Source organism: Balaenoptera borealis, assembly GCF_965194805.1.
Source record: "Balaenoptera borealis genome assembly, contig: HAP1_SCAFFOLD_1392, whole genome shotgun sequence".
In the NCBI taxonomy this organism is placed as follows: Eukaryota; Metazoa; Chordata; class Mammalia; order Artiodactyla; family Balaenopteridae; genus Balaenoptera; species Balaenoptera borealis.
The window spans coordinates 129984-146776 of record NW_028122830.1 but is presented as its reverse complement, the minus strand read 5'-3'; the positions used below and the strand labels follow the sequence as shown (position 1 = coordinate 146776).

At 45.8% G+C, this 16793-nt stretch overlaps 1 protein-coding gene across 1 annotated transcript in view; it reads right to left on the bottom strand.

Moving 5' to 3' along the window:
* Window positions 1–387: 387 nt before the first annotated feature.
* LOC309622014 (uncharacterized protein) overlaps window positions 388–16793 on the bottom strand; it is a 127383-nt gene continuing 110977 nt past the window's right edge. Inside the window, exons 17-18 of the mRNA XM_082409234.1 lie at window positions 13165–13302; window positions 388–578 (exon numbers count right to left, since the gene is read on the bottom strand). Coding sequence (XP_082265360.1) covers window positions 391–578; window positions 13165–13302 — 326 coding nt within the window. The 3' untranslated portion in view covers window positions 388–390. The remainder of the gene's footprint in view (window positions 579–13164; window positions 13303–16793) is intronic.

Below are 16793 nucleotides of genomic sequence, written 5' to 3'. Positions count from 1 at the left end.
AGTTGAACTGTCCTCACTTCCTTCATTTATACCAGGATTGAAGACCTTGTGGTCCGAGATCCTGTCCAGAGAGCAAGCAGGCTAAGGCTCTGTCTTTGTTGATGTATTTCATCAGAAAGGGCTCTACCCCCTCTCCTAGTTCATGGTGTGAAGTGTTCTTGGCCTCTCGGGAAAGTGGGGAGAATGGAAAGGACCCTATATGAGAATGCTAGGCTCTGTAAAACATTTCAGGTTTTTAAAAATAAGACTCATTTTGTATTGGACTGACAACAGTCCTATGAAATACAAAGAAGGCCGAGAATCAGTGACAGGAAAGGATCACCAGTAAGAACTACAGCAGTCACCGCTTACCTCGTAGCATAGGGCACTGTCCGTGATCCTTAAGAAGAGTTAGTAGAAATGCCTTGCCCATCTTGCCCCTGAACCCCTTGAAAGGTACACGACTGCTGTGTTGGTGTTTAGGGGGAGCATCTCACTTACCAGGGACTGACTTCTCCCTTGATTCCTCTGTAGTGATGGAGACTTCCCCGCTGATGAAAAATTCCCTGGGATTGCAACCTCCAAGCCAGACAGCTTTCCTATGGAATGACAGAGAACTTGTCAAGGTGAAACACCAGTCTGCGGGAGAAAGGGAAGAAGAGAATGATGGAAATCGTTTCTGGGAAACTATTTTTACATTATGTGTTGTTTGTTCCCGGTAAATAAACTGAAATCTTCTTAACAGTACAACAAAATCTAAACCACTAAAGCCAACAATACAGGAGTATAACGTTCGACAAAAATTTCTTTGGCTGCGCAGCATGTGGGATCTTAGCTCCCCAACCAGGGATTGAACCCACGCCTGCTGCATTGGAAGCGCAGAGTCTTCACCACGGGACCACCGGGGAAGTCCCAGGACTATCACTTTTAAAGGAGAAGGTACAAACCCCTCGGTTCTATGAACTGGAGATTTTTAGTAAGAAGTCAATATATTTGTTGTTAGGCACATTTTATGTTAGGCTGTCTCCCTGCACAGGATGCAGGCGCCTTGAGAATGGAAGTCATATCCCTCTATAGTACGTCCCTCTTCTTTCTGCTTTGCAGTTTGCTGCTCCACTTGTTCAACCCCACCTAGTAATAACCTATACTTCCCTTGTTCCTGTTTTCCCATCTGGAAAACAGACAAAAGGCAACCAAACAACGCAAAGGTCTCAACAAATAAGGGATATCCAAAACCAGAGATGGCCAGAACTTCTGTACCCCTGATGAAATAGTCCTCATACAAAACCTGATAATCAAATTCCTTAATGCTAGGAATCACAGTGAAAAATAGTATCTGAACTGACTTCTGTCAGATGAGTGAGAACTAAGGTTAATTCAGTGTATCTGAAGCATAGAAAGTGAGGGCAAAAGTGGCACAAGATGGGGCTAGAGAAGCAGAGAGGATTCTAGACCACGCAGAGTCTTAAAGGCCAACAGTGTGTTTTCTATTCTCAAAACAATGTTTGTGAGCGATGTTTATGAGCAACGTTCCAACTTGCTTTGAAGGTCTCTTGTGTGAAGAGTGGATTGGAAGGAAACAAGATATATGGACACTAGTTAGGACCTAATCGCAACAGACAGGCAAGTTCAGTATTAGGAAGTTGAGGAAGAGCTGGCTGACAGATTCCAAAGAAATTCAGGAGATGAACGGAAGCGGGCTTAATGGGGTAGGAGATGGAGGAAAGGAAGGTCTTAGGGAATTCAAGGGTTTACTGCACACATGAGCAAAGTCTCAAAATTAATCATTTGAACGTACAGAGGCGGATCTCCCAAATGACACCGGTTAGGAAGCAACGGTACGCCCTTTAGAATTCCTAGAGACAACACAAATCAACTGTTTCGATGGAAAATTCGGCGGGACTCTTGATTTCCATGGGAATACAGAGAAAAGAGACACTGATCTGGCTTGCAGGTATATTTAGGAAGTTGTTAGCCGGACATCACCTACTAGTATCATGTAAGTAGGCCGTCCGAAGTAGGAAGCTTAGGGGAAAAACCTGGAGGAAAACTTAAAAGCTTAAGCCACACCTCTACACTACACCACCTTTCACAATTTCTTCTCAGATAAGCATCATCCCCATCAGTGAAGAAACTCGTACCTCATAATAGGAAAAACAGGCCTAAAGATTCAATGTGTGTCTTGGGAGGTCCCATCTATGCGATATCTTCCTGGGACCAGAAAAGGCCCCAGGAAGATCCATCTCTGCACCCCTGAAAGCTTACCACCAAGGAAAATGACTAGGTCCATAGATTGCCTCCCTCAAACCAGCTTACCTCACACATAGATCATTAGCAACTCCGCCCTTACTCACATTATCACAGTCACAAGAGTGGTTAGGGAGAAAAGCACTAACCAGGGGAACTAAAACAGAGGCAATCCAGGCCAAGCTGGGCTGGTGGCAGATATCTGCTCCTTACGCTCGGGTGCATAATGCGACTCACCACAGTGCCTTTTTCACAGACCCTTTTGAACGTTTCTCCACAGAATCCAACAGCTCAAGTTAGTTCATGACGCTTCAAGGTCAACAATCGTCAAGAGAAAAACATGCAATATGTCTTACAATGTTGGATTCCTTACAAACAGGACAAGGAGATAACCATGTAGACAAAACCAGAGCATTTGAAAACATCTGTATTCTACAAACACACCAGTGAATGCTATAAATAAGGTACTATGACATAAAACAAAATGAAAACTAGATGTGAGACTGTTCTCTTCAGTGTACAGACTTCATGGCAGTTGCTGCACACTATCTAGCTACTTAGATCTTTAACTCTCTGTTCTGTTAATACCAAATGAGGCCCAAGTGTGTCAACCTGTTTCCCACAGAAACCAAAAAGTCTACATGCATCTCTTTTCTCCTGTGCCCTTTCACCTTACCTGCTCCCAATTCTCCACCAACGTCCTCCTCTTTCTCTAATTATTCTCCTCTTCATTTTGCTTGGCCTTGCCCCCAAGCATGCAAGACAGAGAGTCCTAGAGGTCCAAGATTCTAGAGTGGCTGTTTGCAAGGCGGAGGAGATTACAGTAACTGCCACACTGTATATACTTCTGTGCAAAGAAAAAGGGACAGTGTTCAGAATGTCTCTCACATATAACAAGAGCTGGAGATGGCAGGATACCTGTGTGGCCCAAGGAACTAGAGCTAGCAAATTATGGGCCAAACAATTGCAACCAAAGGCTGGAAGAGGAAAGGTCTGCAACCAGCTCTGTCTCCTAGCTCTCTGGTATTTGCTGCCAACGGGCAGAGTCTATTTCGTGAAGCATCAAGCACTGAAAAGAAGACTCCTGCTGCTGGAAGGTGACAGGAAGTAACGTCCAATGCAAGAGCAAGGCTTGTCCTCGAAGCAATGCCCATAATGGAAGAAAAAAAAAAAAGAGAAAGCGGAAGAGAAATGTTAAGTCGCAAGTCCAACCTGGCCCCCAGCCTAGCCCAGCCCAAGGAAGGTAGGAGTCAAGGAGAAGAAACTAAAAGAGAAGAGCCTTGGACCACAACATTCTCCACAAGGTACACTCAACAAACTTCACCCTACTCTTGAACCAAGTTACAAAAAGAGCTTCTTAATCCCTACTTTGGCTCCTTAAAAGCTGCTATCAGTTCACTCATTAGACACATATGATTTCAGAACAACTGTAATAGTTCAAACTAGATGGCTCTTTCCTTCCTAAGGATTATTAATTAAAGAAGATCTATATAGCTCTAAGTATATGATACATAAAATAGAATACTCTGTAGAATATAAGTAACTCTTAGTTCAGTGTATTAATGAACGTCTGTAAGAAATGTTGCAATGATTTCCCTAATGGAAGAGCCTGGGGGAGGTAAATCTGTCTTCTAGGATTTCCTCCCCAGAGCTCAGAAACTCAGGTGTTGTTTTAGCTCTCCTACACTCTCTTCACCCAAGCCCGCCTTCCTGTTGGGGATCGGACCTCCCTATTGGCTCTCTCATACCTTTCAACTGCCTGCTTTGTGACATCACTCTCCTACCAAACCTACTACCACTTGGTAGAGTCTTGGGGTTTCCGTGGAGCTGTTTGGACCAGTAACCAGTGACCTCTGTACTGGACACGTGCGCCGTTCAGCTGCAGCCACTCGGACATCCTCTAGTGTTGTCTCCTCATCCCTGGTACCTGCAGTGGATGCTTCCTCTTCTCTGACCATGTCAGGTAAGAAAAGAAACTTTGGAAAGTTTTGCGTTCGATTTCTTTTGCCCCTAAATTGAGTAGGAGATTCAAAATAGCATGGAATAATGAGGGAAAGTATTGAACTACACGTCTGGAGACCTAATTTCAGTTTTGACTTTGACGTTTACTATCTGTGTGACTTTGGACAAATCACTGGCTGTCGTCTCACAAAGCCTGTTGCTTTCCTTAACTGTTACGTTAGGATACCACGTTGGGTTGATCACTCTGATCCCCTTCTTTTCCAGTATTGAGCCTTAAAGGGTACCCATGTAGAAAACGAAATCAGACACTTCTCAAGAGTGTTTCAACAGAAACATAGAAAAGCCAGGGGACATAGAAAACTAGCAATATATACCAAGATGTTTCATCTCTAATGGTCTCCCTCCACTAGGATTTCGACTAGTTGAAAAGAGAGAATAGGGAGAGAGGATGGAGAGTACTGGGCTCTACAGGGAGGCACAGAGTCGAGCGTAAGGAAGTTTAGGATGGTTTTCATTAGCACAGGCCAACAGGCACCAAGAGATGGGAGAAAATGTAAGAATGAAGAGGGAAAGCATAGAGGAGCTCTCAAGAAAAACGGAGTTTGCAATGGAATGCTGATGGGAACCAAAGATTTTCAATTAAAGCAGAAACAGCACAGAGGGAAACCTGCTCAGAGCAGGGCAAAACCAAGTTGATGGTAGCAAACCCTTACATTAACAGACTAAGAAGGAAAGTAAGGCCAGAACAGGGGATCACCAGGAAAGGCAGCTTATCAGAAAAGTCATACTCCGTTTTCTTTCTTTTATTGCCTCTCTGAATACAGTTGGCCACTTGACAGTTTTGAATATAAACATTTTAGAAATACGTTTTAGAAATGATGCCTCCTATAAACAAGCAACCACAGTGGTTATCTAGGGGGCTGCTTTTCAGTGTTTTATTCTTTCTAATTTTTAAACTAGGTAGACATTTCACCAATTCAACATTTTAAGTGATATCTTCTAAATTGAATCAGAAGGACTATTTTCCTTGGTGTGATATGTAGGTTCTAAGGCAAGGCTGCTTTTCATTTTTACAGTTATTTCCTTCCTAACACAGAGAGCACATTGATCAACAGCCATCGTTCGCTTGTAGATCTTAGCTACCGAAGAAGAAGAAGAAGAAGAAGAAAAAGTCAAGCCCCACATCTCTAATTCCCCCCACTTAGGGAATTCCCTGGCGGTCCAGTGCTTAGGACTCGGTGCTTTCACGGCCAGGGCCACGCGGCGCGGCCAAAGAAACAAAACAAACAAACATCCACGTTTATCGAAAACCATATTGTGGAGTCCTGTGGATTTTCTTACATTTGAAAATCTTTTTTAATTGGATTCTAGGCATGATGGTTTTTTGAGGTTTTGGGATGCCATCTTCTTGGATGCTGAAGATGATTCTAATCTAAGTTCTAGGATAAATCCAAAAACCTTCCTGATACATTTTAAGCTTCCTTTCTGCTTATTATATAAGCTATATTCATTGAAATATATATTTCTCCTAGGCTTAATACCTCTTACTTGCTGGGTAAAAATATGAAGGAGCACAATAATGAAACTCTTTTACACTTATTATTTTGCTGTCTGCTTCGTACCGGTTTTCATTGAAATACTTGTCTATATGTGTTGTGGCTACCTATACATGCACATTTATTGCATTCTGTTGCTTGTTATGCATTTTTTACTGACATACCTTCTCTGTCTGTATGCATTGGCTAGGAATTCATTCACCTCTATCACCTCCATCGTGTCTTCTGGTTAATAGTATTCACTAAAATAGAGTGGGCAAAATTCACTTTCATAATATTGCATGGATAGTACAGAATGCCATTTGTTAGTAAATTCATTAGGCTTCGATACTTGCCACATACCCCAGTTTTCATTAATATCTATGGATTTCTTTTTCGTTAACGTAATATGCTTGTCATGATTTTTCTTTGTCTTTCTAGAACTTATTGTATCTTCCTCCATATAAATCATACGCAATAGATCAGCTTATTCATCTATTAATTATTACTGCTATTATTATTGGTGGTGGTGTTATAACCACTTTATAGGTGAGGAATCTGAAGTAATCAGATAACTTTTCCCTTTCCAAAAGCACTTAAGAAATCCACTTTCGGGTAATCATTTTGAGGTAGGATGAGAAACCAGGCTTGAAGAGGGCAAAAATGACTCTTTCAATTCACCAGTTGGACTGAGCTGTACGTCACCTCTAGGTAATAGCGTGGGAACTGCACAAGCAAAGGGAGACACTGAAGACGACCATGGTAATAGCCGTACTGTTTTCTAATGGACAAAAAAAATGCCTATATTATAAGTTCTATTTCTCCTGCTTTCTGGCAGTATCATGCTCAGAGTGGAGTCCTGGCAAGGAAGTCAGGATACTTAGGTTCTGAAACCTGGTAATGATACTAACATAATGAGAGAACTTGAACAAGTCAACCCGACCTCTCTGAGCCTCAGTTTCCTTACTCACGAAATGAGACTGAGAACATCGAAGTTCTCTAAGGGCCTCCTAGTTCTAAAATGCTTCCAGTCTAGGAAATAGCATAGAAGTCAATACGAGTGCAGGCTGAAGGGAAAGACAGGGCAGGGAGAAGGTTGCTTCCAGCCTAGAGAACAATCTCTGAACCGCACCACTTGGCTCTTCTGCCCGTCTGTGCCCAAGATGGGAGCACAGGCAGTGAATAGAGAAGAGTGGAAAACTGCTCAGTCCTTACAGCCATCATTAACTGTCTGATTTTGGGTTTCTCAGGAAGTAGTGATAGTAGAGGTGTCCTGATAGCAAGAACCTTCAGATGATGCCGTTCCTCAAACGTAGTGAGAATTTCTCAACCTCCCTGAGTTTTTCATGACCCTCTTGTTCTTACAGAAAATTTCCAACATCCATCTCTACTTGGAACTCTAAATTCTCTGCAGCATTCTCCTCCTGTGGTGAGCAATGCAACTTCCCTAACACGAAGTGTCTGCAACTTCTCCAGAGTCTCTGCCCCTGCCGTCAGTTCGGCATCGGCTACCGGTACCCCTTTCCAGACACTCATGGGTAGTGCCTACCTTTACCAACATTCTAGCACGACTATGTTATCTGGAGTTACTGACCACAGCCAGATCTCCACTTCAGCTGCTTCCTATCCAGGTGTTCTTGAGTGGGACATCACAGCAAGCACTGAAAAGAATTCTTCTTCACTCGGAGACTTTACTCTGGCACTCACTGACCGCCACACAGCTGCCTCCTCCATGTTTCTGGCAGCCCAGTATGATAAAACTTCAGACGCCAAGAACATGGTCCCTCTACATCCATCGCTTTCTGCCAGCCTTGCTCAGGGAACACCATCTCAGATTCCAAATCAGGGGCAGAGCCGCCTGCCACTTCCCTGCCAGGAAGGAAGCCAGGTATATTACTATAACCAAGGCACACTGGGGTCTTTACTGTATGGAGAACTTGGCTCCTGCCCGCAATCCTACGGCTCGGCGTCATACACAGGAAGTCGGGCCTCTGGGCAACCAGAAATGGGAATGGGACTGAAGGAGATTCAGCCCACAAATATCCGACCACCAGCTTCCACCTCTGCAGTCTGCCACCCTGTGTCTGCTCAACGCATCACAGAAACAAGTTTTCAAGGTGAGTATAACAAACGCCAGAGAAAGTTGAAGAATGAGGTCGGCACTCAAAAATGGGGTCAAATCGACAGCTGGGAAGGGGTGTAGAGGCAGGTAGAATTTAGATCCTGAGCCTTTAATAACCACTACCTTCGCTCAGTGCCCTCTGTTTTTAGACTCTCTATGAGAACACCTAGGGCTTCCCTGGTGGCGCCGTGGTTAAGAATCCGCCTGCCAATGCAATGCGGGGGACACGGGTTCGAGCCCTGGTCTGCGAAGATCCCACATGCCGTGCAGCAACTAAGCGCATGTGCCACAACGACGGAGCCTGCATTCTAGAGCCCGTGAGCCTCAACTACCGAAGCCCACGTGCCTACAGCCCATGCTCCGCAACAAAGAGAAGCCACCGCGATGAGAAGCCCGCACACCGCAACCAAGAGTAGCCCCCGCTAGCCGCCAACTAGAGAAAGCCCGTGCACAGCAATGAGAGACCCAGTGCAGCCAAAAAAATAAATACGTAGAATAAATAAGTTCAAACAGTAAATAAATACATAAACATAAATTACAAAAAAAAGAACACCTAATGCAGGTGGGAAGGTGGGAGGGCCACTGTAGAGGTCATCTATGCTACATGTACAAGAACGCCGAGAGCACACCAATCGGTACCACACTTTTCACTGCTGTAGCCGATCGTTCCCCCTGTACTGCCACACTGTAGCACTCCCTTCCCTCATCTACTGCTATAGTCTCTTCGGAAGGTGTTTCAGAACTCTTGTTATGAGAGTGCCAGTTGAACTGTCCTCACTTCCTTCATTTATACCAGGATTGAAGACCTTGTGGTCCGAGATCCTGTCCAGAGAGCAAGCAGGCTAAGACTCTGTCTTTGTTGATGTATTTCATCAGCAAGGGCTCTACCCCCTCTCCTAGTTCATGGTGTGACGTGTTCTTGGCCTCTCGGGAAAGTGGGGAGAATGGAAAGGACCCTATATGAGAATGCTAGGCTTTGTAAAACATTTCAGGTTTTTAAAAATAAGACTCATTTTGTATTGGACTTATAACAGTCCTATGAAATACAAAGCGAGCCGAGAATCAGCGACAGGAAAGGCTCACCAGTAAGAATTACAACAGTCACCGCTTACCTCGTAGCATAGGGCACTGTCCGTGATCCTTAAGAAGAGTTAGTAGAAATGCCTTGCCCATCTTGCCCCTGAACCCCTTGAAAGGTACACGACTGCTGTGTTGGTGTTTAGGGGGAGCATCTCACTTACCAGGGACTGACTTCTCCCTTGATCCCTTTGTAGGGATGGAGACCTCCCCCCTGGTGATGAAAAATTCCCTGGGATTGCAACCTCCAAGCCAGACGTTTTGTGTGACACAAAGTCAAGAACTCCCCAAGTCCTGCAGTAGCAGAAACAGCCACATACTTGAGAGTAACCCACCATCTGAACTTGGGGACATTTCAGTGACAGCTCCAGTCCAGAGTGCCAGGCGTCTCCTGGCCCTGCCTCCAGCTCCAAGCCAGGGACAAATAGAGAGTAAGCACGTGGATGATATCAAAACCAAGCTTTCAAAGCCTCTGGATGCCTACCAGATCCCAACAGAGAACCAAGATCCTCCACTACTCCCTTTAGGAATCCCTGATATTCACCAGCCGCTGGCCTGCACCGATCCCCTCAGCCAAGAGGAGCAGCCTGGTTCTGAAAATGCTGATCTGGGAGAGAACAGCCGGAGTCGTCAGGACCTAGGGACACTTGAAAATGGGATTGAACCTAGCAGTGGTCTTGCAGACATTACTACACTGGCGGAGGATATTCACCTTCCCCAGCTCTTTAATCCTTTGAAAGATCTTGATCAATCCCAAGGTCCCAACGTGATCAAAGCTAAAGACACCAGAGCCATTAAGGTGAATCAGGTGCAGGAAAAGCCAAGTGTCATAAAGGTTCCCTCTGATCAACCCAGGAAGAACAAACAGAAAGCCTCTGAGCCTATCAGTGGCGCTCCCAAGGCCAAAATCCAGCCAAAGAATCCAGAGTGCCTGTTAGGGGGAGAAGTGGTTACATGCCACGCTGCAGTCAGTGACAGGGCTCCTGTGAACACGGCCAAGCACTCTCAAGGCAAACCTCAGAAAGCTGCATCCAGAAAGATCAGCAAAACTAAGAGCCACGGGCAGGAAAAGACCAAAAGGACCAGAGGGAGAAACAAGGCTGAGGAGAACAAGCAGTCAGGGAACAAAGTCAAGGCAGAAGAGAAGCCAGCAATCCCCCACACGAAGCGAAAGGAACACCAAACTGAGCTTCTCCAACAGAGCTTTCAAAAGCCTCGAACCTCCCTTGGCGTGCGCATGCTGGAGTCTGTGAAGGTTCTTCATGCGCTGGGGAAGAAGAATGAGACGAAAACTGGGCTCTCTTCCTGTCGGCTCTTGGGAAAGTCAAGCAACCCCAAAGACCCCCAGCCACCCCCAGCTATCCAGCCATGGCGGCATACCCCACGTGAGGGGAAGGGTCCTGAGAAAACGCAAGTCCAAGCCCAGAAACCAGACAGCAGTGCTGAAACAGAGTGTCCGTCTCCAGCCCAGTATGAGCGGCCTCCTCCTGGGAAGGTCAAGTTGATACCTCTGCCTTTTTCTGCCTGGGACAAGCCTCAAGCTCGACCCGCTCCTCGGAGGCCACAGTCTCTGGCCTCACATCGGCCTGCTGGGGCTTACCGTGCCCAGCCTGGTTCTACTGACTCAGCTCAACCTGCTGCAGCCAATTCATCCCAGCCAGCTCCTGCCTCTTTGCCAGGCCCCGCCAAACCAGCTCAGCCAACTGTGACCAACCCAACCCAACCGGCTTGGCCCAACCATACCCAGCCTCGTGTCCCTCAGTCTGCTGCTCCTAGGCCTGCACCCTCCAAAACTTCATCTGGCGCTCCTCTCCAGCGGGAGCCTGTTCCCCCTGCTGTGAATAAGCGCCAGTCCCCACCCAAGCTCCAAACCCACTTTCTACTCCAAGACTTCAGCAAGCAACGAGTTCCATGGAGGGAACCCAACGTGCCTGAGCCAGTCATGTCAAAGCCCATCGAACAAGAGCAGAGGCCAGAGCGAGAGGCCATGAAGAGGCGGGCTCAACAACAACGGGAGAATGCTGCCAGATACACCTCTTCGGGCAAGCTGCAATTTTTCACCGAGAGGGAAAACGAAATGGAAATTGCCGACTACTACGGATACGTCAAGTGAGAGCTGCTAGGATTCTTGGTGCCACCTTGGCTACCAGCTGTTCTTCCATACACAGGTAAGACAGGTATAGAACTGAATAAGTAAATGGAATACAATTAATAGACGAGTAACAAACCTTTCGAATTTTCAGATGCTGCTAACTGGGGCGTGAGAAAGGAAGGACTGAAAGTTGGATGGGAGAATGAAGGAAAGGGGTAAAAACTGAGCAAAGAGGAAGGAACTTGGCCCAGGGCTAGGAAGGCCAAAAGAGACGTATGGATTTAGGAAAGGAAGCAGGAGCGAGGATGAAATGGCAGAAGTAAAAAGCAGGGTCAGAGGTCTGGGTTGAAAGAACACAATTGGAGTAGAGTTGAAGGTGACAGAAGATGAGTCTAGGTTTACTAGGAGAAATAGAAAAAGTCTCTCGGGGACGCTGGCCTTAAGTCTCACAACCACCAGATAGGTATTTCAGAAAACAAGAGGTTCAGGACACATCTCTGAAAGGTCTGAGTTGCCTTATTCAGGTGTGACTGTAGTGGGGGAATAGGGAAATCTACCAGAGAAGTGGCTAGGGCTCAGAGTTATCCTACGGGCAGCTGACGACAGGGGCAGAGCCAAGGGAACTGCTGGATCAGGAGGCCCACGAACAAAGCAGGGGCATAGCCGCCTGTCACTTCCCTGCCAGGAAGGAAGCCAGGTATATTACTATAACCAAGGCACACTGGGGTCTTTACTGTATGGAGAACTTGGCTCCTGCCCGCAATCCTACGGCTCGGCGTCACACACAGGAAGTAGGGCCTCTGGGCAACCAGAAATGGGAATGGGACTGAAGGAGATTCAGCCCACAAATATCCGACCACCAGCTTCCACCTCTGCAATCTGCCACCCTGTGTCTGCTCAACGCATCACAGAAACAAGTTTTCAAGGTGAGTATACAGACGGCAGAGAAAAGTTGAACAATGAGGTCAGCATTCAAAAATGGGGTCAAATCGACAGCTGGGAAGGGGTGTAGAGACAGGTAGAATTTAGATCCTGAGCCTTTAATAACCACTACCTTCTCTCAGTGCTCTCTGTTTTTAGACTCTATATGAGAACACCTAGGGCTTCCCTGGTAGCGCCTGCCAATGCAGGGGACACGGGTTCGAGCCCTGGTCTGCGAAGATCCCACATGCCGTGCAGCAACTAAGCGCATGTGCCACAACGACGGAGCCTGCATTCTAGAGCCCGTGAGCCTCAACTACCGAAGCCCACGTGCCTACAGCCCATGCTCCGCAACAAGAGAAGCCACCGCGATGAGATGCCCGCACACCGCAACCGAGAGTAGCCCCCGCTAGCCGCCAACTAGAGAAAGCCCGTGCACAGCAATGAGAGACCCAGTGCAGCCAAAAAAATAAATACGTAGAATAAATAAGTTCAAACAGTAAATAAATACATAAACATAAATTACAAAAAAAAAGAACACCTAATGCAGGTGGGAAGGTGGGAGGGCCACTGTAGAGGTCATCTATGCTACATGTACAAGAACCCCGAGAGCACACCAATCGGTACCACACTTTTCACTGCTGTAGCCGATCATTCCCCCTGTACTGCCACACTGTAGCACTCCCTTCCCTCATCTACTGCTATAGTCTCTTTGGAAGGTGTTTCCGAACTCTTGTTATCAGAGTGCCAGTTGAACTGTCCTCACTTCCTTCATTTATACCAGGATTGAAGACCTTGTGGTCCGAGATCCTGTCCAGAGAGCAAGCAGGCTAAGGCTCTGTCTTTGTTGATGTATTTCATCAGAAAGGGCTCTACCCCCTCTCCTAGTTCATGGTGTGAAGTGTTCTTGGCCTCTCGGGAAAGTGGGGAGAATGGAAAGGACCCTATATGAGAATGCTAGGCTCTGTAAAACATTTCAGGTTTTTAAAAATAAGACTCATTTTGTATTGGACTGACAACAGTCCTATGAAATACAAAGAAGGCCGAGAATCAGTGACAGGAAAGGATCACCAGTAAGAACTACAGCAGTCACCGCTTACCTCGTAGCATAGGGCACTGTCCGTGATCCTTAAGAAGAGTTAGTAGAAATGCCTTGCCCATCTTGCCCCTGAACCCCTTGAAAGGTACACGACTGCTGTGTTGGTGTTTAGGGGGAGCATCTCACTTACCAGGGACTGACTTCTCCCTTGATTCCTCTGTAGTGATGGAGACTTCCCCGCTGATGAAAAATTCCCTGGGATTGCAACCTCCAAGCCAGACAGCTTTCCTATGGAATGACAGAGAACTTGTCAAGGTGAAACACCAGTCTGCGGGAGAAAGGGAAGAAGAGAATGATGGAAATCGTTTCTGGGAAACTATTTTTACATTATGTGTTGTTTGTTCCCGGTAAATAAACTGAAATCTTCTTAACAGTACAACAAAATCTAAACCACTAAAGCCAACAATACAGGAGTATAACGTTCGACAAAAATTTCTTTGGCTGCGCAGCATGTGGGATCTTAGCTCCCCAACCAGGGATTGAACCCACGCCTGCTGCATTGGAAGCGCAGAGTCTTCACCACGGGACCACCGGGGAAGTCCCAGGACTATCACTTTTAAAGGAGAAGGTACAAACCCCTCGGTTCTATGAACTGGAGATTTTTAGTAAGAAGTCAATATATTTGTTGTTAGGCACATTTTATGTTAGGCTGTCTCCCTGCACAGGATGCAGGCGCCTTGAGAATGGAAGTCATATCCCTCTATAGTACGTCCCTCTTCTTTCTGCTTTGCAGTTTGCTGCTCCACTTGTTCAACCCCACCTAGTAATAACCTATACTTCCCTTGTTCCTGTTTTCCCATCTGGAAAACAGACAAAAGGCAACCAAACAACGCAAAGGTCTCAACAAATAAGGGATATCCAAAACCAGAGATGGCCAGAACTTCTGTACCCCTGATGAAATAGTCCTCATACAAAACCTGATAATCAAATTCCTTAATGCTAGGAATCACAGTGAAAAATAGTATCTGAACTGACTTCTGTCAGATGAGTGAGAACTAAGGTTAATTCAGTGTATCTGAAGCATAGAAAGTGAGGGCAAAAGTGGCACAAGATGGGGCTAGAGAAGCAGAGAGGATTCTAGACCACGCAGAGTCTTAAAGGCCAACAGTGTGTTTTCTATTCTCAAAACAATGTTTGTGAGCGATGTTTATGAGCAACGTTCCAACTTGCTTTGAAGGTCTCTTGTGTGAAGAGTGGATTGGAAGGAAACAAGATATATGGACACTAGTTAGGACCTAATCGCAACAGACAGGCAAGTTCAGTATTAGGAAGTTGAGGAAGAGCTGGCTGACAGATTCCAAAGAAATTCAGGAGATGAACGGAAGCGGGCTTAATGGGGTAGGAGATGGAGGAAAGGAAGGTCTTAGGGAATTCAAGGGTTTACTGCACACATGAGCAAAGTCTCAAAATTAATCATTTGAACGTACAGAGGCGGATCTCCCAAATGACACCGGTTAGGAAGCAACGGTACGCCCTTTAGAATTCCTAGAGACAACACAAATCAACTGTTTCGATGGAAAATTCGGCGGGACTCTTGATTTCCATGGGAATACAGAGAAAAGAGACACTGATCTGGCTTGCAGGTATATTTAGGAAGTTGTTAGCCGGACATCACCTACTAGTATCATGTAAGTAGGCCGTCCGAAGTAGGAAGCTTAGGGGAAAAACCTGGAGGAAAACTTAAAAGCTTAAGCCACACCTCTACACTACACCACCTTTCACAATTTCTTCTCAGATAAGCATCATCCCCATCAGTGAAGAAACTCGTACCTCATAATAGGAAAAACAGGCCTAAAGATTCAATGTGTGTCTTGGGAGGTCCCATCTATGCGATATCTTCCTGGGACCAGAAAAGGCCCCAGGAAGATCCATCTCTGCACCCCTGAAAGCTTACCACCAAGGAAAATGACTAGGTCCATAGATTGCCTCCCTCAAACCAGCTTACCTCACACATAGATCATTAGCAACTCCGCCCTTACTCACATTATCACAGTCACAAGAGTGGTTAGGGAGAAAAGCACTAACCAGGGGAACTAAAACAGAGGCAATCCAGGCCAAGCTGGGCTGGTGGCAGATATCTGCTCCTTACGCTCGGGTGCATAATGCGACTCACCACAGTGCCTTTTTCACAGACCCTTTTGAACGTTTCTCCACAGAATCCAACAGCTCAAGTTAGTTCATGACGCTTCAAGGTCAACAATCGTCAAGAGAAAAACATGCAATATGTCTTACAATGTTGGATTCCTTACAAACAGGACAAGGAGATAACCATGTAGACAAAACCAGAGCATTTGAAAACATCTGTATTCTACAAACACACCAGTGAATGCTATAAATAAGGTACTATGACATAAAACAAAATGAAAACTAGATGTGAGACTGTTCTCTTCAGTGTACAGACTTCATGGCAGTTGCTGCACACTATCTAGCTACTTAGATCTTTAACTCTCTGTTCTGTTAATACCAAATGAGGCCCAAGTGTGTCAACCTGTTTCCCACAGAAACCAAAAAGTCTACATGCATCTCTTTTCTCCTGTGCCCTTTCACCTTACCTGCTCCCAATTCTCCACCAACGTCCTCCTCTTTCTCTAATTATTCTCCTCTTCATTTTGCTTGGCCTTGCCCCCAAGCATGCAAGACAGAGAGTCCTAGAGGTCCAAGATTCTAGAGTGGCTGTTTGCAAGGCGGAGGAGATTACAGTAACTGCCACACTGTATATACTTCTGTGCAAAGAAAAAGGGACAGTGTTCAGAATGTCTCTCACATATAACAAGAGCTGGAGATGGCAGGATACCTGTGTGGCCCAAGGAACTAGAGCTAGCAAATTATGGGCCAAACAATTGCAACCAAAGGCTGGAAGAGGAAAGGTCTGCAACCAGCTCTGTCTCCTAGCTCTCTGGTATTTGCTGCCAACGGGCAGAGTCTATTTCGTGAAGCATCAAGCACTGAAAAGAAGACTCCTGCTGCTGGAAGGTGACAGGAAGTAACGTCCAATGCAAGATCAAGGCTTGTCCTCGAAGCAATGCCCATAATGGAAGAAAAAAAAAAAAGAGAAAGCGGAAGAGAAATGTTAAGTCGCAAGTCCAACCTGGCCCCCAGCCTAGCCCAGCCCAAGGAAGGTAGGAGTCAAGGAGAAGAAACTAAAAGAGAAGAGCCTTGGACCACAACATTCTCCACAAGGTACACTCAACAAACTTCACCCTACTCTTGAACCAAGTTACAAAAAGAGCTTCTTAATCCCTACTTTGGCTCCTTAAAAGCTGCTATCAGTTCACTCATTAGACACATATGATTTCAGAACAACTGTAATAGTTCAAACTAGATGGCTCTTTCCTTCCTAAGGATTATTAATTAAAGAAGATCTATATAGCTCTAAGTATATGATACATAAAATAGAATACTCTGTAGAATATAAGTAACTCTTAGTTCAGTGTATTAATGAACGTCTGTAAGAAATGTTGCAATGATTTCCCTAATGGAAGAGCCTGGGGGAGGTAAATCTGTCTTCTAGGATTTCCTCCCCAGAGCTCAGAAACTCAGGTGTTGTTTTAGCTCTCCTACACTCTCTTCACCCAAGCCCGCCTTCCTGTTGGGGATCGGACCTCCCTATTGGCTCTCTCATACCTTTCAACTGCCTGCTTTGTGACATCACTCTCCTACCAAACCTACTACCACTTGGTAGAGTCTTGGGGTTTCCGTGGAGCTGTTTGGACCAGTAACCAGTGACCTCTGTACTGGACACGTGCGCCGTTCAGCTGC